This window comes from Gorilla gorilla, chromosome 3 (genome assembly GCF_029281585.2).
Source record: "Gorilla gorilla gorilla isolate KB3781 chromosome 3, NHGRI_mGorGor1-v2.1_pri, whole genome shotgun sequence".
Classification (NCBI taxonomy): domain Eukaryota; kingdom Metazoa; phylum Chordata; class Mammalia; order Primates; family Hominidae; genus Gorilla; species Gorilla gorilla.
The window spans coordinates 138,527,616-138,543,182 of record NC_073227.2 but is presented as its reverse complement, the minus strand read 5'-3'; the positions used below and the strand labels follow the sequence as shown (position 1 = coordinate 138,543,182).

Genomic DNA, 15,567 nt, shown 5'->3' with positions numbered 1-15,567 from the left:
ATTTTCTCCAGAGTACTTTTCATTGAATTAAAGTGGATTCTGTAACTATACATGAGAAGTGATATTTGGTCAAGTGGAAATTTCCTCAGATTTAGTTTTTTGTCTCCCCTACCCCTTCGACCCCCTCCAACATTTTAGAGACTCTGCCTATATTAGGGAACTTAAGGGAATCTGAGGGAGAAGTTGCCCTGTGAGTTCCACCTCAAGTTCTCCATTTCCTTTATATTACCAGCATAACCAGATATTCCCTTGGATTACCAGCAGAAAAGAAATCTTGATTCATACCTGTGAATTGGGTTGGGAGGCTAGGGAGGAAGCCTTGGGCGGGGGGGTGGGGGGGGGGCACACTTTATGCCACATTAGAAGACTTAACACTGCAATTTATGCAGCATTAAGATTTCTGGTCTTAATTATACTGCTAGTGAGTTTCATAATCATGAATAAGTCACTGCATTTCTCTGATTCTCAGTTGCTTCATCTATAATGGGAAAATAAATAGACCTACAATTCCGGGTTAATTTGAGAATTAAAAGAAATAATAAAAATATGTTAAAATTGGAAACCCTTGATCTTTTCTTATTATATCTTTAAAGTCAGCAACAATGCAGTTTTGTAACCCTAATGCTTAATGGAAAGTAAAAGAGTTAACACATATTTAGAAATTGGGTAAAATTCACATTAAACAAATGCCATCCCAATACAAAGTAAACTTTTAAACTTAAGGATTTTTGTCCCTCTTACCTGTCAGTCCAAACACCTCAGGAGCCTAGGCAAAAATTAAAGATGGCAATTTTATGATACTACATATAATGATAAAAACAGCAGCTGCCATCTATTGAGTGTTAATATGCTAATTGCTGTTCCCAAATGCCTTATTTTTATGCGCTCTTTCATATTGTTATGGCTGGGAAGGGACTGGTTCTGGATTCAGTCTTTTTTCATATCTATCCTCTTGCAACAAAATAAATTCTACTTGTCCTGGATTTGATTAAACACTAAATAATATATTTGGTCTTATTTCTGAAGATCTATTACAACTACTCTCTTCTGCTTCAAAAACAATAATTTGAATTGCCAACATGTAGTTAGGAATGACGCTTCTAGGAAATCTGCTTTGCTTAACACTTAGGTGGTTAAGAATGACCAGATATTGTTTTTGAATTATTCTTTTACGCATGATACTTTTTAGTTGGGAATTCTAAAAAATACATGTAACTCCTGTGCATGCCTGTTCTAGCATATGTATTAAGTATATTCTTTTTTTTTTTCTTTTTTTGAGAGGGAGTCTGGCTCTGTTGCCCAGGCTGGAGTGCAGTGGTGCAATCTCAGCTCACTGCAAGCTCCACCTCCTGGGTTCATACCATTCTCCTGCCTCAGCTTCCTGAGTAGCTGGGACTACAGGCGCCCGCCACCACACCCGGCTAATTGTTTGTATTTTTTAGTAGAGACAGGGTTTCACCATGTTAGCCAGGATGGTCTCGATCTCCTGACCTCGTGATCCGCCCACCTCGGCCCCCCAAAGTGCTGGGATTAAAGGCATGAGCCACTGCACCCAGCCTAAGTATATTCTTAGGATATGTACTTCCGAATATCTGCAAATGTTTTAAACGTAAACATAATATTGGCATTCATTGATTCGTTCAAGTAATAATAGAACACTTATTGTTCTAGATACTATTCTAGTTTCAGCAGATATAACAGTGAATGACATGTCTTTTATCAAAGCTGCTTTGGTACATTATTTTTGGAAAGCTATCAAAACAGCAACAACAACAACAACAATTTCACTCCTCACTTCTCAGTATCTTATCTTTTACTGGTGCTTACTTTAGTGTATTTACGTATTTTTGTCTCTCACAAATCCCTTTCTCTTTTTCTCAACAGATTTAGAAATAAACCGCAAAGTAATTTTTTCCCCACATAATTTATTAGTGATTAACATTGTCAATATCAACAGTCTAGATTTCTGAAAATGACAGAATTAATGTCTGCTGTTTTGAGATATGAGTTTTAGCACTTTCTATGACAAATTCTGGGGCCGTTTTACCAATTTTACATGCTGTTTATTATTTGTTTATTTTTTTAGGAAAAAAGATGACTCTCCTTCTCACAGCAGTTTGCATATACCACCAAAACATTTTCACAATATCAGCATGGAGGAGCACTATTCTTGCTTTCTTGACAAAATATCAATATGTGGCAAAGGTGCACCTGAAGCTATTTGTTTATTTGGGGGAGTAGATTGAAGCTGAAAGACAAATATGGGCCCCTGATGCCACCATAAAGTATTTGGTCTTGTATATCCTCAAGAAAAAAAATACAGTGTATACATTCTAACCTTGTCTTGTATATATTTGAGTAAGGTACTGTGAGAACCAACTGAAACTTCTTAGTTCTAGCAGTTGGTGTAGAAAACCATTCCATGTAAGTGTACCTCGGTACTCTCTCTGATCACAAGCACATTTTTCTTCATAATGTGCTTATTTAAACTTTTACTATAAATTTCCCTGTCCTGAATATAAACCCTTCAGTATTACGTGGTGTACCTTGCTTCAGCCAAACAAATGTTCCATCCATACAGCATATATGTTTGCAATGCTTTTAACTGTTTAGATTGAGTCTTTATTACCTCATACAGTCATTATGGTCTCCTATCTGCTCTTTTCCCTGAGCCTCATTTCATTTCAATTAATCCTGATCCCCAAGATTTACTGTTATTTCAGGACGTATCTAAAATCTCATTTCCAGAAGAATCCATCTTGGGCTACTCCCAGTGATACTTATTTCTTTGAACTGTGGGTTTTGTGGCTGTAAGGTTTGTCATTAGGTCTTGAAAAAGTATTTCATTTTGTTGGGGAATTGTTTAACATGCATATTTCTGCCTTCTCAGTGCAGCAGGAAACTCCTTCTGGACAGGAGCCATGTCTTAGGTGCTCTGACCATAATGTCACAATAAATCTTGTATTTTGTGAAGTCCCTCTCAAATTAGATCCTTCAAAACATTAAGCATAGTGGTGAGCACTCAGTACAAACTCAAGAGCCACATACTGAAAGGCGGTAATACCAAAATCTTTCAAATGATCATATGGAAAAGCCTCTGAAAAGCGCCACTATGCCACAGTGTAAGAATCTTTTCATTTCTCCAATCAGTGTACACTACTTCAATGCAACAGTCAAAGTGAGTTACTTACTAAGGCAAATTTTTTGTTGAGAATCATCTGCTCCACCAAAGATGACTCATTGTGGAAGAGGTGGGGCTGCATATGGCTCCACATGTGAGGAAACCACCAGAACTCATCCACAGACCCCAACAGACAGTCATCTCCTTCATCTTCCTCTTCAGTTCCTTTAGGGGGGGAAAAGATTATCCAATTAATTCCAGTTACACTGATCTATGATCAATCAATCTACTTATCTATTTAATCTTTTCTCATATATGTATTTAGAAGCCATCATTTATTCTGTTTTACGTATAAGGCTTTAAACCCAAATGTATCAAGGAAAATCTGTTAATCAGGAAATAATCAGAGACCATGTAAAACTCTTAAATGTTATTAAACATGAGACATGGATATGAAATCACTGCAAGATGGAAATATATAACCATTCCCAAGGATATTAGAACTCTTAACTTTTAGCATTTTTGTGCAATTTATAGTCTGGAGAGAATGGGGGATAAGTAGGAAATGTAATTGAGGAAATATGAGCAAGGAATATGTGTCACAGCCTCAGTAGTAGTAGGTCATTGTGACATGGGCTGTGTATACAACAAAATAATTCTTTTATTCGGGTTCCTCCTTAGGTCTGGGAAGAAGTTACTCAGTATTTGGTGAAAACTGACACATAAGAAAGAGAAAAGAAGGAAATGTGGAAATTCTTGTTGGGAAAATTAGGGAAAACTGAAGGATAAAAAAGAAGAAAGGGTGAAGGTGATGGACAGAAGTTGTGAAGTGGTGAAATCATGGTCACCACTATCAAAACAATCCAAGCTGCTCCTTGGTGGTACACTTGTGTTCCATATGTTTGTCCTTTCTCTCAAGTTGTCGGAAGAAGATTTTGCATCACGAAACTCTTTTTTCCTTAAGGGTCAGTCCTGTTGTTGTTTCTCGGTGGTTTCATACTTGAACTCATTTTATTTCCTCCCATTTTCCTTGGCTTGCAGTTCAGTTGACTGTGGGAAATTTCACTGTTCTTTTACCTTATTTGAAGCTGCTAAGAGTCCTTTTTGTACTTCCCTAGGCATATCTTCTTTACTATAGCATAAAATAAGAGCAGTATAAGGTGCTCACTACTGTCCTGGAATATCATAATACTAGTCATTACAAAATTATGCAGCCACACCTGAATTTTAGCCACAACATTGAATCCAATAAGCTCCCTGAGTAGTGGGTTCTTCCTATGATGTCCTTTCTGTGTGGAGAAAAATCTCCTCCCATATTTTCAATGGCAGCTCTGATGTGATTTGTTTTATAAGAGCCCTACAGGCTAAAGATGGAGAATGGACTGCTACCCTGGACCAGTCAATTAAACCCAGTTCTTGTTAACATTGTTCATTCAGTTTCCCAAAGAAGGGAGGCAGAGCCTATTGGCAGGAAAAGAATCAGGTCCTGTGATTTGGTGGGCATTGAAAACCTTTACTAGAGATAAAGGCATACTATGAGATTTCATGGTCATTCAAATGTATACAGAAGAAACAAAGATTAAGTGCTATAGAGTGAGTGGAATAGCATAATCATTCAACAAGGGCAGTCTTCAGTTTCACTTTCATATGCCTAAGTACTCTACTGATATGAAGGAACTTCCTCTCCACTACGTACAAAGATTACATATTTAAATCTAATGTTTTATTTTCTTTATTTTTTTCTTCTTCATATACACTTATGTTACCATTGTATAGTAGAACAAGTGTAGCCTTTGGAGTCAGAAGGTTTTAGTTTATTTTTAGGTTCCAACACATTTGAGTTGTGTGGCCAAGTCACATGACCTCTTTAATGTCTGTATTCATGTAGGTAAAGAGATGGACAGCAGTACCTATTTTATTTTTGGGGGGAGGTAGTGTCTACATAATTCTGGCAATATTGGGTAACTTATAATACCCCTTTCTTTTCCTCCTGTGTTTCCTACTTCTGTTCTTCTTGTGTTTCCTTGCATGGCTCCTTGAGTTTTTTTTTCCTCATTATAATACTACATGAAAGGAGAAGGTAGTTTTCACAGGTGCTATGTGGCAGAGGTGACATTATGTTCAAGAACTGACCAAATCATTATATTAACTCATTGGCCTGATTAATGAATGAGTCACCAGCATTCTTGGCGCTTCTGAGTGGTTATCTTATGGCTCAGGGAAGCTTCATAGTGAGAAAGGCAAGAAAAATAGGAAGATGGATTCAGGGGTTTAGAAACTCTGATGATCCCATCCATAGCAGGTTCTTGGGTCCTTCTAAATTCGAGGTGATAAATAAGGTGACCTTTGTAAAGAAGCATTTTGTAGGTGTGACTGGTGATCTTAAACACATGTTTTGCTTGACATAAGAATGATGTCATTTAGTTTCCCTGCATTTAAACATCTCTGCTTCTAACCAAGATACTCCCCTCTTGCTTAACATTTTGTAGTCTCCAGGACACTGTATTAGTGTCAGTTATTTGTTGCCATTTTATTTTCTCACATTGAGAGCAGGCAGAGTCTCTTGGAGTTTCCCAGAAATCAATTCATTCCTGATTTCCACATACCCTGCAATGTCAGTGAGCTGATATTCCCTAGTTTATGAGAAGTCTCCTCTCCCACTGCTTTTAAGCTCTATTCCCTGTTGCCTATAATTCTTATCTTTCCTTGCAGCTTTCCTGTCATCTTCCCTTTATTCATGTTTTTTTAGTTGGCCTCTGCTCAAATATTATTTATCAGAACAGAGCAGCAGATCTCAGGGTTCTTTGAAAAGATAGCTCAGGCATTTGTTGTCCTTTCCTGAATATCATGGTGAAATCTGTGACTAAAATATTCATATATTTGACTCATGCAAGAGTTAGACAAATGATATCTGCCTTCTGACATATTTATCTCAGTTCATATTAGGCACAATTTTATGTCTTCTCTTTATAGATTTGTCTTATCTGATTTCTTTTAATCCTACTTTGAGAATGTTTTACATTAGAATTACATTGAAAACAAATGTCTGTTGCTTATTACTGTAAAAATTATGGGCGGGGCGTGGTGGCTCATGCCTGTAATCCCAGCACTTTGGGAGGCTGAGGCGGGCAGATCAAGAGGTCAGGAGATCAAGACCATCCTGGCTAAAAAGATAGCTCAGGCATTTGTTGTCTTTTCCTGAATATCATGGTGAAATCTGTGACTAAAATATTCATATATTTGAATCATGCAAGAGTTAGACAAATGATATCTGTCTTCTGACATATTTATCTCAGTTCAGATGGGATGGTGAAATCCCATCTCTACTAAAAATACAAAAAAAATTTTGCCGGGCGTGGTGGCGGGCACCTGTAGTCCCAGCTACTCAGGAGGCTGAGGCAGGAGAATGGCGTTAACCCGGGAGGCAGAGCTTGCAGTGAGCTAAGATGGCGTCACTACACTCCAGCCTGGGCGACAGAGCGAGACTCCATCTCAAAAAAAAAAAAATTATGATTAAAAATCAGTTGAAGTGTAATTAACTATGGGTTAATTACATTTGGTTGGACTGTCGTGGCCTCTTGCCCACTCTTTGCTTCCCCACTTTGCCCACCTTTGTCAGAACTGGAGGAAGAGAGAAGAACAAGAAGTCAAATTCCTCAATTTTAAGTGCCATTTCGTTTTTCTGGGAAGATGCAGATTATATGTATTTTATTTTATTTTCAACTTTTATTTTAGATTCAGGGGGGACATGCAGGTTTGTTACCTGGGCATATTGCATGATGCTGAGGTTTGGGATATGAAAGATCCTATCACTCAGATAGTGAGCATAGTATACAACAGGTAGTTTTTCAACCTTTACTCTTCTCCTGCCCTCTCTGCCATTAGTCCCCAGTGTCTACTGTTGCCATCTCTATGACTATGAGTACTCGATGTTTAGTTCTCACTTATAAATGAGAACATGTGGTATTTGGTTTTCTGCTCTTGCATTGATTTACTTAGGATAATGGCCTCCAGCTGCATCCATGTTGCTGCAAAGGACATGATTTCATTCCTTTTTTAATGGCTGTGTAGTATTCCATGGAGTATATGTATCAGATTTTTTTCATCCAATCCACCATTGATGGACACCTAGGTTTATTCCATGTCTTTGCTAGTGTGAATAGTGCTGTAGTGAACATGTGAGTACATGTGTCTTTTTGGTATAATGATTTTCTTTCTTTGGATATATAATAATATCCAATAATGGCATTGCTGGGTTGAATATTAGTTCTGTTTTAAGTTCTTTGAGAAATTTCCAAACTCTTTTCTACAGTGTTAAGTGCCATTTCTTAACTTATCACAAAACTATGCTGAAATCTTATAAAGTTATTGCAAACTGTAATTTATTTTTTAATATATTTATTTAAATAACTTGTCTCTACACTATTTTATCTGTAGTATTTGCTATTCTGATATTATATTTAAAATCATCATTGATTGAGAGTTTATGTTGTGTTGTTATGTCAAGCACTGTGTTGAGTACTTTACAAACATCATTTCACTTAATTCTCAAAACAACCTCATGAGGTGAGTGCTGCTGCTAACTTCATTTTACAGATAAGGGAATTGACATTTGGAGAGGTGAAGTAACTTGTTCCATCTCACTGAAAGGTTTGAGACAGAGCCTGAACTGAAATTCTGAGTTCTAACTCAGATTGAGCAACTCCAAATTCAGGGCCCTTAACTATCATTCACTGGCCAAACGTTGAGTCTAGAAATAAGATCAGCATTTATTCATTCAATATAACATTGCTCTTCTCATTGTTAATTTATTCTATAATATAATTAGAATGTACAGGTACTACTGGATCTCAGTGATTTGGGGAAACATAAAAAGCTAACAAATCTATAAATAAGGAGAATCTTTTTGCCATTCAGCTTCTCTAGTCAAGGATGAGTTAAGACTATTTTTTGACACTTCACAAGCTATGTGACCTTGGGCCCCTTTAAGTTTCTATGTTCTTATCTAGAAAACAAGTTAACACATTCTTTAACTTCTAGGATTCAGTGAAAAAGTACATGAAAAGTGTTTAACAAAGCACTAAAAGGGAACTATGATTTTTATGTCTTACCCCTTTATTTCTCACATAAATGCACATACCCTTCAAAAATTAAAATAAATCAAACAAGATAAAGCTCTCTTCTGACATAAAGTATTACTGTTATGACAATGCCACTTTTCTTTTTCCCTTCAAGACTGAGTAAAATGGATAGAATTTTTTTATAGAAAAAGGAATAGCAATTTCTTCATTTAGAAAGGAAGACAATATAATTCAATTACTTTTTATCCCATCTAATTTTTGAAAGACCAAATATTAAATTTTGTATCTTTTCCCTCTAAAAAATGATTTAACTGGTCTTAGACAACCCTGGCTAAGTTTTGTGGAAACTCTCATATTATACACAGCTAACAAGACCCTTTCAAACCTTGACCTCTGTTTCCATTTGTGTTGTACTTTCTCTCACTTAGGGAGAGGATACTCTTATTATGAGCTGTGGGAAGTGCCCAAGTAAAGAAAGAGGACAAACCTTGCAGAGATGAGAAGGAATGACATGAATTGGGTAGCATTATTCCCCAGTATTCAACGATGGGCAAAAAAATAATGGAGTTGCCAGGAGTGTTTTCTCGTATTTCTTGAGCAAATCTGGGCTGCCCTGGTTTTGCTGTGATGTCTCTTCCTACTATCTCCCTCTCCCCCTAAACATACCACATATTTCACCCTAATTTTGCCATGGTGGTTTTTCATCCATATGATAATTTTCCTTTATTCAATGGATGTCAAAGAATCTAAGATAATCATCCTGAAGTTAGGATATCCTAACTCAGAAGTTTAGGAAGAGGTTATGGGCAGTCTTCTGTTTCCTTAAGCTCTTGGAGCTCTCCATTGTGAAAGTTAGTTATGCTATGAGTCTAACTTCACTAGAAAGATGAAATAAACCTCTGCACATAAAGAGAAAGTTCTCACTTCACATATCTATTGCCAAGGTAGAAGAACTTTCCTGTAAGCAAAAGATTTAAAATAGATATCTAATTATGTTTTTATTTTTGAGGTTACAATAAGAACCAACTCACTGAATCATAAAACAAAGTCAAACATAATCATGAGGTTCCCAGTTGTTAATATTTAAAATAATCACAGAAAATGTTATTTTATATATTGATCTAAGAAATTCAGGGGAATAAAAGCTTCCGAGCTTCTTATGTTAAAGTTATTCATAAAACCTACACAATTTTCAAATTGGTAGGTGAAAGTTATATGTAGTTGTATGATTATACATATTGTATTCATTACACAATTTTACAATAGGAAAATACTATAGTCAAGTCTCATGGCTCTCTAACTTCCATGGAAACAAATGGAAATTGACTTACTCTAGAAATACAGCATGCTTCTATCTAAAAATAAAATTACTATTTATGTTGTTTATGTGCATATGGAGATTATATTGATGTTAGTAGTATATAGATAGAATTCTCAGCATGATATGTTTATTAAACCCTTGAAGGTACTCATCAAATACATACAAAGTAACTCTTGCTCATATTATCAAATGAAAAATTTGAAAAGCATTTGTAATTGTAGAAAACTGATAAACTTGCTTAAATATGATATCACTTTAAAAAATTACTTATGTGTTTATTCATTTAGATGGAACACACATATATGTTATAAAATGCAAAGGTTCAGAAAAAATTTAGTAAAAAGTAACTCTTCTTTTCATCTCTCTTGTTTGATTCTCAAATTCTCTTCTTCACTGATATGGTTTGGCTGTGTGTCCCCACCCAAATCTCACCTTGAGTTGTAATAATCCCCATGTGTCAAGGCTGGGGCTGGTTGGAGATAATTGAATCATGGGGGAGCTTCCCCCATACTGTTCTCATGATAGTGAATGAGAAGTCTCACGAGATTTTATGGTTTTATAAATGGGAGTTACCCTGCATTAAGTTACCAAGCCCTCTTGCCTGCTGCCATGTAAGACACCCCTTTGCTCTTCCTTCATCTTCTGCCATGATTGTGAGGCCTCCCCAGCCATGTGGAACTGTGAGTCCTTTAAACCTCTTTTCTTTATAAATTACCCAGTCTTAGGTATGTGTTTATTAGCAGCATGAAAACTGACTAATACATTCATGGTTACCCATTCCTATCAGTTTATTATGAATTCTCCCACAGATATCCTATACTTGTATTAATAGCCCTTATATAAAAAATACTTAATTTTAGCATCATTCAGTTTATCATTTTTTTCTTTAACGGTCAGCCTTTTCTATCTTATTTAAGACATCTTGCATAGCACAAGTTACTTAACTACTTGGTAACTGAGTTTTCTAAGCTACAAGAGTTCTATACATAGAGTTGTACAGATTTCACCTCCTCTTTTATTTTTATACAAATGGGAACATATTCTAATCACTGTACTATACCTTGACTTTTGTATAGCTTTTATCTTCTTTATTTTTATACAAATGGAAGCATGTTCTAATCACTGTACTGTACACTGATTTTTCAGTGTTTCTTGAGAGCTTTTTCTATATGGTTTACATTTAAAATTATCTCTTTTTAATGACCGCAGAGTATTCCACTATATGAGTATACCAATACATGTAATCAGTTTTTTTAACTTCTAAAAATACAGAGTAAAGCTTTCAATCATGAAATTGTGTTCATCTATCCTGAGGCAAGTCAAAATATCTTTACTCATTTTAATTATGATTGTGAAAAAACTTTTTAATTATTCTCAATATTTAGAGTGATTTCTTTTCACATTTAATAGGGAAATTCAGAATGAGAGTCCACAGTTACATGGCCATATAATTTATGATAATAATGATACTATGAAGCAGTGGGAAAGGACGGTCTTTTCAATACTGGGTGCTAATTAGATGATGATGATGATGATGATGATGATGATTTTTATTTTGAGATGGAGTCTCGCTCTGTAGCCCAGGCTGGAGTGCAGTGGTGCAATCTCGGCTCACTGCCAGCTCCGCCTGCTGGGTTCACGCCATTCTCCTGCCTCAGCCTCCCTAGTAGCTGGGACTACAGGGGCCTGCCACGATGCCTGGCTAATGTTTTGTATTTTTAGGAGAGACGGGTTTTCACTGTGTTAGCCAGGATGATCTCGATCTCCTGACCTCGCGATCCGACCGCCTCGGCCTCCCAAAGTGCTGGGATTACAGGCATGAGCCACCACACCCAGCCAATTAGATTTTTTTTTAAGAGACAGATTCTTGCTCTGTTGCTTAGACTGGAGCGCAGTGGCATGAACGTAGTTTACTGCAGCCTATACCTCCTGAGCTCAAGTTATCCTCCCATCTCAGTCTCCTGAGTAGCTGGGACTACAGGCACATGTCACCATGTCTGGCTAACCAATTAGATATTTTTATGAAAAAAAGACCCCTATCTGATATATGCACAAAAATCAATTCCAGATGTATCACAGATTTATACATTGCCAGCCTAGGCAACATAGTGAGACCCCTTCTCTACAAGAAAAATTCGCCAGTCATGGTGGCATGGGCCTGTAGTCCCAGCTACTCAAAAGGCTGAGGTGGGAGGATTTCTTAAGCCTAGGAGGTTGAGGCTGCAGTGAGTTGTGTTTGCACCACTGCACTCTATTCTGGGCAACAGAGCAAGATCCTGTCTCAAAAAGAAAAAAAATTCATGTTCTTTTAGTATGCAAAGATTTCTTAAATAAGATAGAAAAGAATGACCATTAAAGAAAAAAATGATAAATTGAACAACCTAAAATTAAGTATTTTTGTTCATTAAAAACGCCATAAGGAAAATTAAGAGACAGCCAGACAGCAGGAGAAAGTACTTGGTACACATGGAACTGTAAACTTCAAGGAAAGAATTTCTACAAATCATTAAGTAAAAGCAGAAAACCCAGATACTCCTCCAGAGAGGATATCCAAATAGCCAGTCAACATACGAACAAAGATCATTTACTGCTCTTCAGAGAAATGTACATTAAAACCCTAATATGATATCTCTACATGTTCACCAGAAAAGCTAAAATTAAAAAGACAAACAATATCAAATACTGGCAAGCATACAGAGCAACAGGAACACTCATACTGTTGGGAATATAAACAGGTACAACCATTTTGAAAAACTGACATTTTCTACTAAAACTAATTATAAGTGTGCCACATAACTAGCAATTCCATTCCTAGTTGATGATTAACAGAAAAGAATACTCAAGTCCTCTGAAGGACAGGTATAAAAATGTTCATAACAGGAAGTTATGAACATTTCTATTCAGAAAAACTCAAAGTCTGGAAACACCCAACCATCTATAGCTGAATGGAATAGACAAGTAAATTTTGTATGTTCAGACAATGGAATACTGTACAGCAAGGAAAAGGAAAGAATTATAACCTATAGACAGTAATATCTCTGAAACAAAAATAACATTGTACAAAATGAGCTGGATACAGATGAATCTTTACTGTATGATTCCTTTTACATACCACTCAAAGCCAAGCAAAACTAATTCATGATATTAGAAGTCAGGATACTACTTTTCTTTGAGAGAAGTTAGTTATTGTGAGGGGCACAAGAAGTGGAGATTTTGGAAGTGTTCTCTTTCTTGATCTGCCTGTTCTTTACACAGCTGTGTACACGTTGAAAATTCACTGAATATCACATTTACTATTTATGTACTTCTATATATGTAAATTATAATTCAATGAAAATGAAAGGCCATCAGATAGTTCCATAAACTTTCAAACCATTAATATTTTACAAAAATTAAAAAATAGCATGTTACATAGAATTGAATGATAAAGTGCTGGGGAAGAACATAGGGAATGTAGGACGGTGTGGGCAGGAAAAGTGTGCAATTTTAAATAGAGTGATCAGAGAAGCCTTAATGAGAACAGTTAATCCCTTTTTCTTACCTGTATGGTAAAATTTCCCTGAAAATCCCAGGTTGAATGTAAAATTTGTGATTTGTGCACGCAAAAGATTCTGAGTATCAAGCAGGGCCTGAAATACATAATTTAAAAAATGTATCAGGTAAAGAATGGCATTAAAAAGTTTCCAAAAGATATATCCTTTTTGCATTCAGAGGATAAAACCGGTTCCTTATACATGTGAGAATTAAATGGTGGAAAATATTTTCTTCGTCACTTTAAAACTAGAGAGATACTTTTGAGTTTACATGAAACACATACATTTATTTATCCTTTAGCTTGCAATAAATCAGCAAAAAGTGTCAGTTGGAAAAAGGAAGTTAAATGAAAAGAGTTTATTCTGTAGGTATCAAAAGAACTACGATCTAGTACATAAAATATATCCAATTTACCCTTCAGGCATATAGATCACCAATTGCCAAAAGAAGGGCACTCATTTTTAGTGAAGCTATGCAAGAACGTATGTTGAAAGAAACAGATTATTTCTCAGACAAGTCTTTGGTTTTCAAAATCAAAATCTGAGATTCCCAAAAGATAATGATTGTTATTCAAAATGAGATATCATAGTAAAGTAGATCTCTAATTTGCCCTTTCATTAAAAAACAGACTAATAAAATATCCTACTTCTGATAAGTAAAGCTATTTTGAATCAGAGTTTTAATTGTTATATCCTATAAAATATTTACCATGCTGAGTATTTAATGTACTTTTCTTTCTTCTTTTTTCTTTCTCAATCTTTAAGTCTGATTCTTATATTCCCTCTCTCTGTCTCCTTCTCTGTCTCTGTCTCTCTCTCACACACACATACACACACACACGGTAGTTGAGTGTTCACTTCAACTAGGCAGAAAGTAATGCTGTTAGATTTGTAAATGATCTTTCATAGATGAAATTAGTGGTAGATCCTAGCTTACGGATATAGATCCAAATTAGGCACTCCTTCTACTCTATCACACCTTATCTTCTTTCTCCCCTTCCTTAATACAGTTGGGCCCACAACTAAATCTTATTTTCTTAATTATAAAGCTGACATCTGGAAGGTCTGCCTCATCATGTTTATGGTCCCAACTTTTTTGGATCATAAGCAGATAGAGTTTTTTATTCATTGACTACCCCATGATTGTATGCTTTATCTAAATGCAAGAGATTCTTCCTGATTTTAAAAGCAGAGGTAGAGAACTTCTGGGTTCAAATTTAGACTCATCTAGCCAATGGTAAGTTTTTGAAATTTAGCTATCTAATTCTTTTGGTATCACTACTCTCTTAACATAAGCAAGCTTTTTGGTGTGCACAACTGAGCCATGTAATATGTGCGTCCTGATGACACTCAGAAATAGAAGACAGGCCTGTTGGTGGATCTCTACACCTAACTATGGGAGCAAAAGAATGAACTGACAGCAATGTCGTCAGGGACAGGTTAGGTCCTTACAAGGTGGGGCACGGTTTGGATGGGGGAGGAGGAATCCAGCCAGCTGGACATGATGAAGTTACAAGTGGGACTTCTAGGTCAGATGCTGGACCCTGGTGTGGGGAAGGATATACCTAGGTGTAAGATATATAGTATACATATACAAGTGTCTGTATATTTGTACTGCTGACAATTATAATACACACACATTTTGTGTATAAATATATATATATAATGCTGACAATTATAATATCTTCCCTTTCTTTCTTCTCCCCTTCTTCCTCTCTCAATTCTTTTGTTCCCCAGTTGAACATTCTAGCTCACCCTTCCTATCTTTCCTTCCACTTAGATAATATCTTTCTTCTTTTTCCATTTTACTCACTTCATTTCAGTCTCTTATTTTTCTTCTTTCAGTGGTTAAAATATAGATTCCAAATCTATTTGAACATATTTTTTTTGTATTCAGTGCTGTAAGTCTTACAATTTGGTAAAATGAACCTTCTTTTTGCCTTTCTTTTTGTTCAAACTTAATTGGAATTCGAACTTTGCTTTGTGATCCTTGATTGTATTTTTAATGTACATTTGCATAACTTGATACGAAAAACTATTTATAAGAAACCTGTCTTCTTCTTAGGCCTTAGAAGCTAAATAAAGTTCCTGTGAACTAACCTCTTAGTCAACTAGAATACAATGATTTAAGTTACTAAATTAGCCCTGAATTTGCAGATTTGAGTTTCCATTTTACCTATTTATTTGATATTCTAGAAATAAACACTAAACACATAAAAGATACATTGAAACAGATGGCAGATACTAATTATGCCTATATATGGTAAAGAGGGGAAAATTATTTCTAGATGATATTTTATATACTTAAGATAAACAGTGATATTTGTCATCTTTTATGTTGTTTTTATAAACCAGATTTCGCAGATGTTTATGAGAACAATATTATACATTCATCCATTATTCCCACCTTTTAAAAATATATTTGTTACTGGCCTAACCCTTGTAAAAAGCTTAAGTACCCAGCAATATTCTTAGGTCATATCCTTTTCACTAAACCCTTCATTACTAGAA

The 15,567-nt window shown here is 35.7% G+C and overlaps 1 protein-coding gene across 4 annotated transcripts in view; it reads right to left on the bottom strand.

The window, feature by feature from the left end:
* The window catches only part of NDST3 (N-deacetylase and N-sulfotransferase 3), a 227,282-nt gene that overhangs the window by 140,967 nt on the left and 70,748 nt on the right, over positions 1-15,567 (bottom strand). For all 4 annotated transcript variants that reach the window (XM_055384171.2, XM_019024960.4, XM_055384170.2 and 1 more), the window contains exons 3-4: positions 13,065-13,152; positions 3,192-3,346 (exon numbers count right to left, since the gene is read on the bottom strand). In XM_055384171.2, the coding sequence (XP_055240146.2) occupies positions 3,192-3,346; positions 13,065-13,152 (243 nt within the window). The remainder of the gene's footprint in view (positions 1-3,191; positions 3,347-13,064; positions 13,153-15,567) is intronic.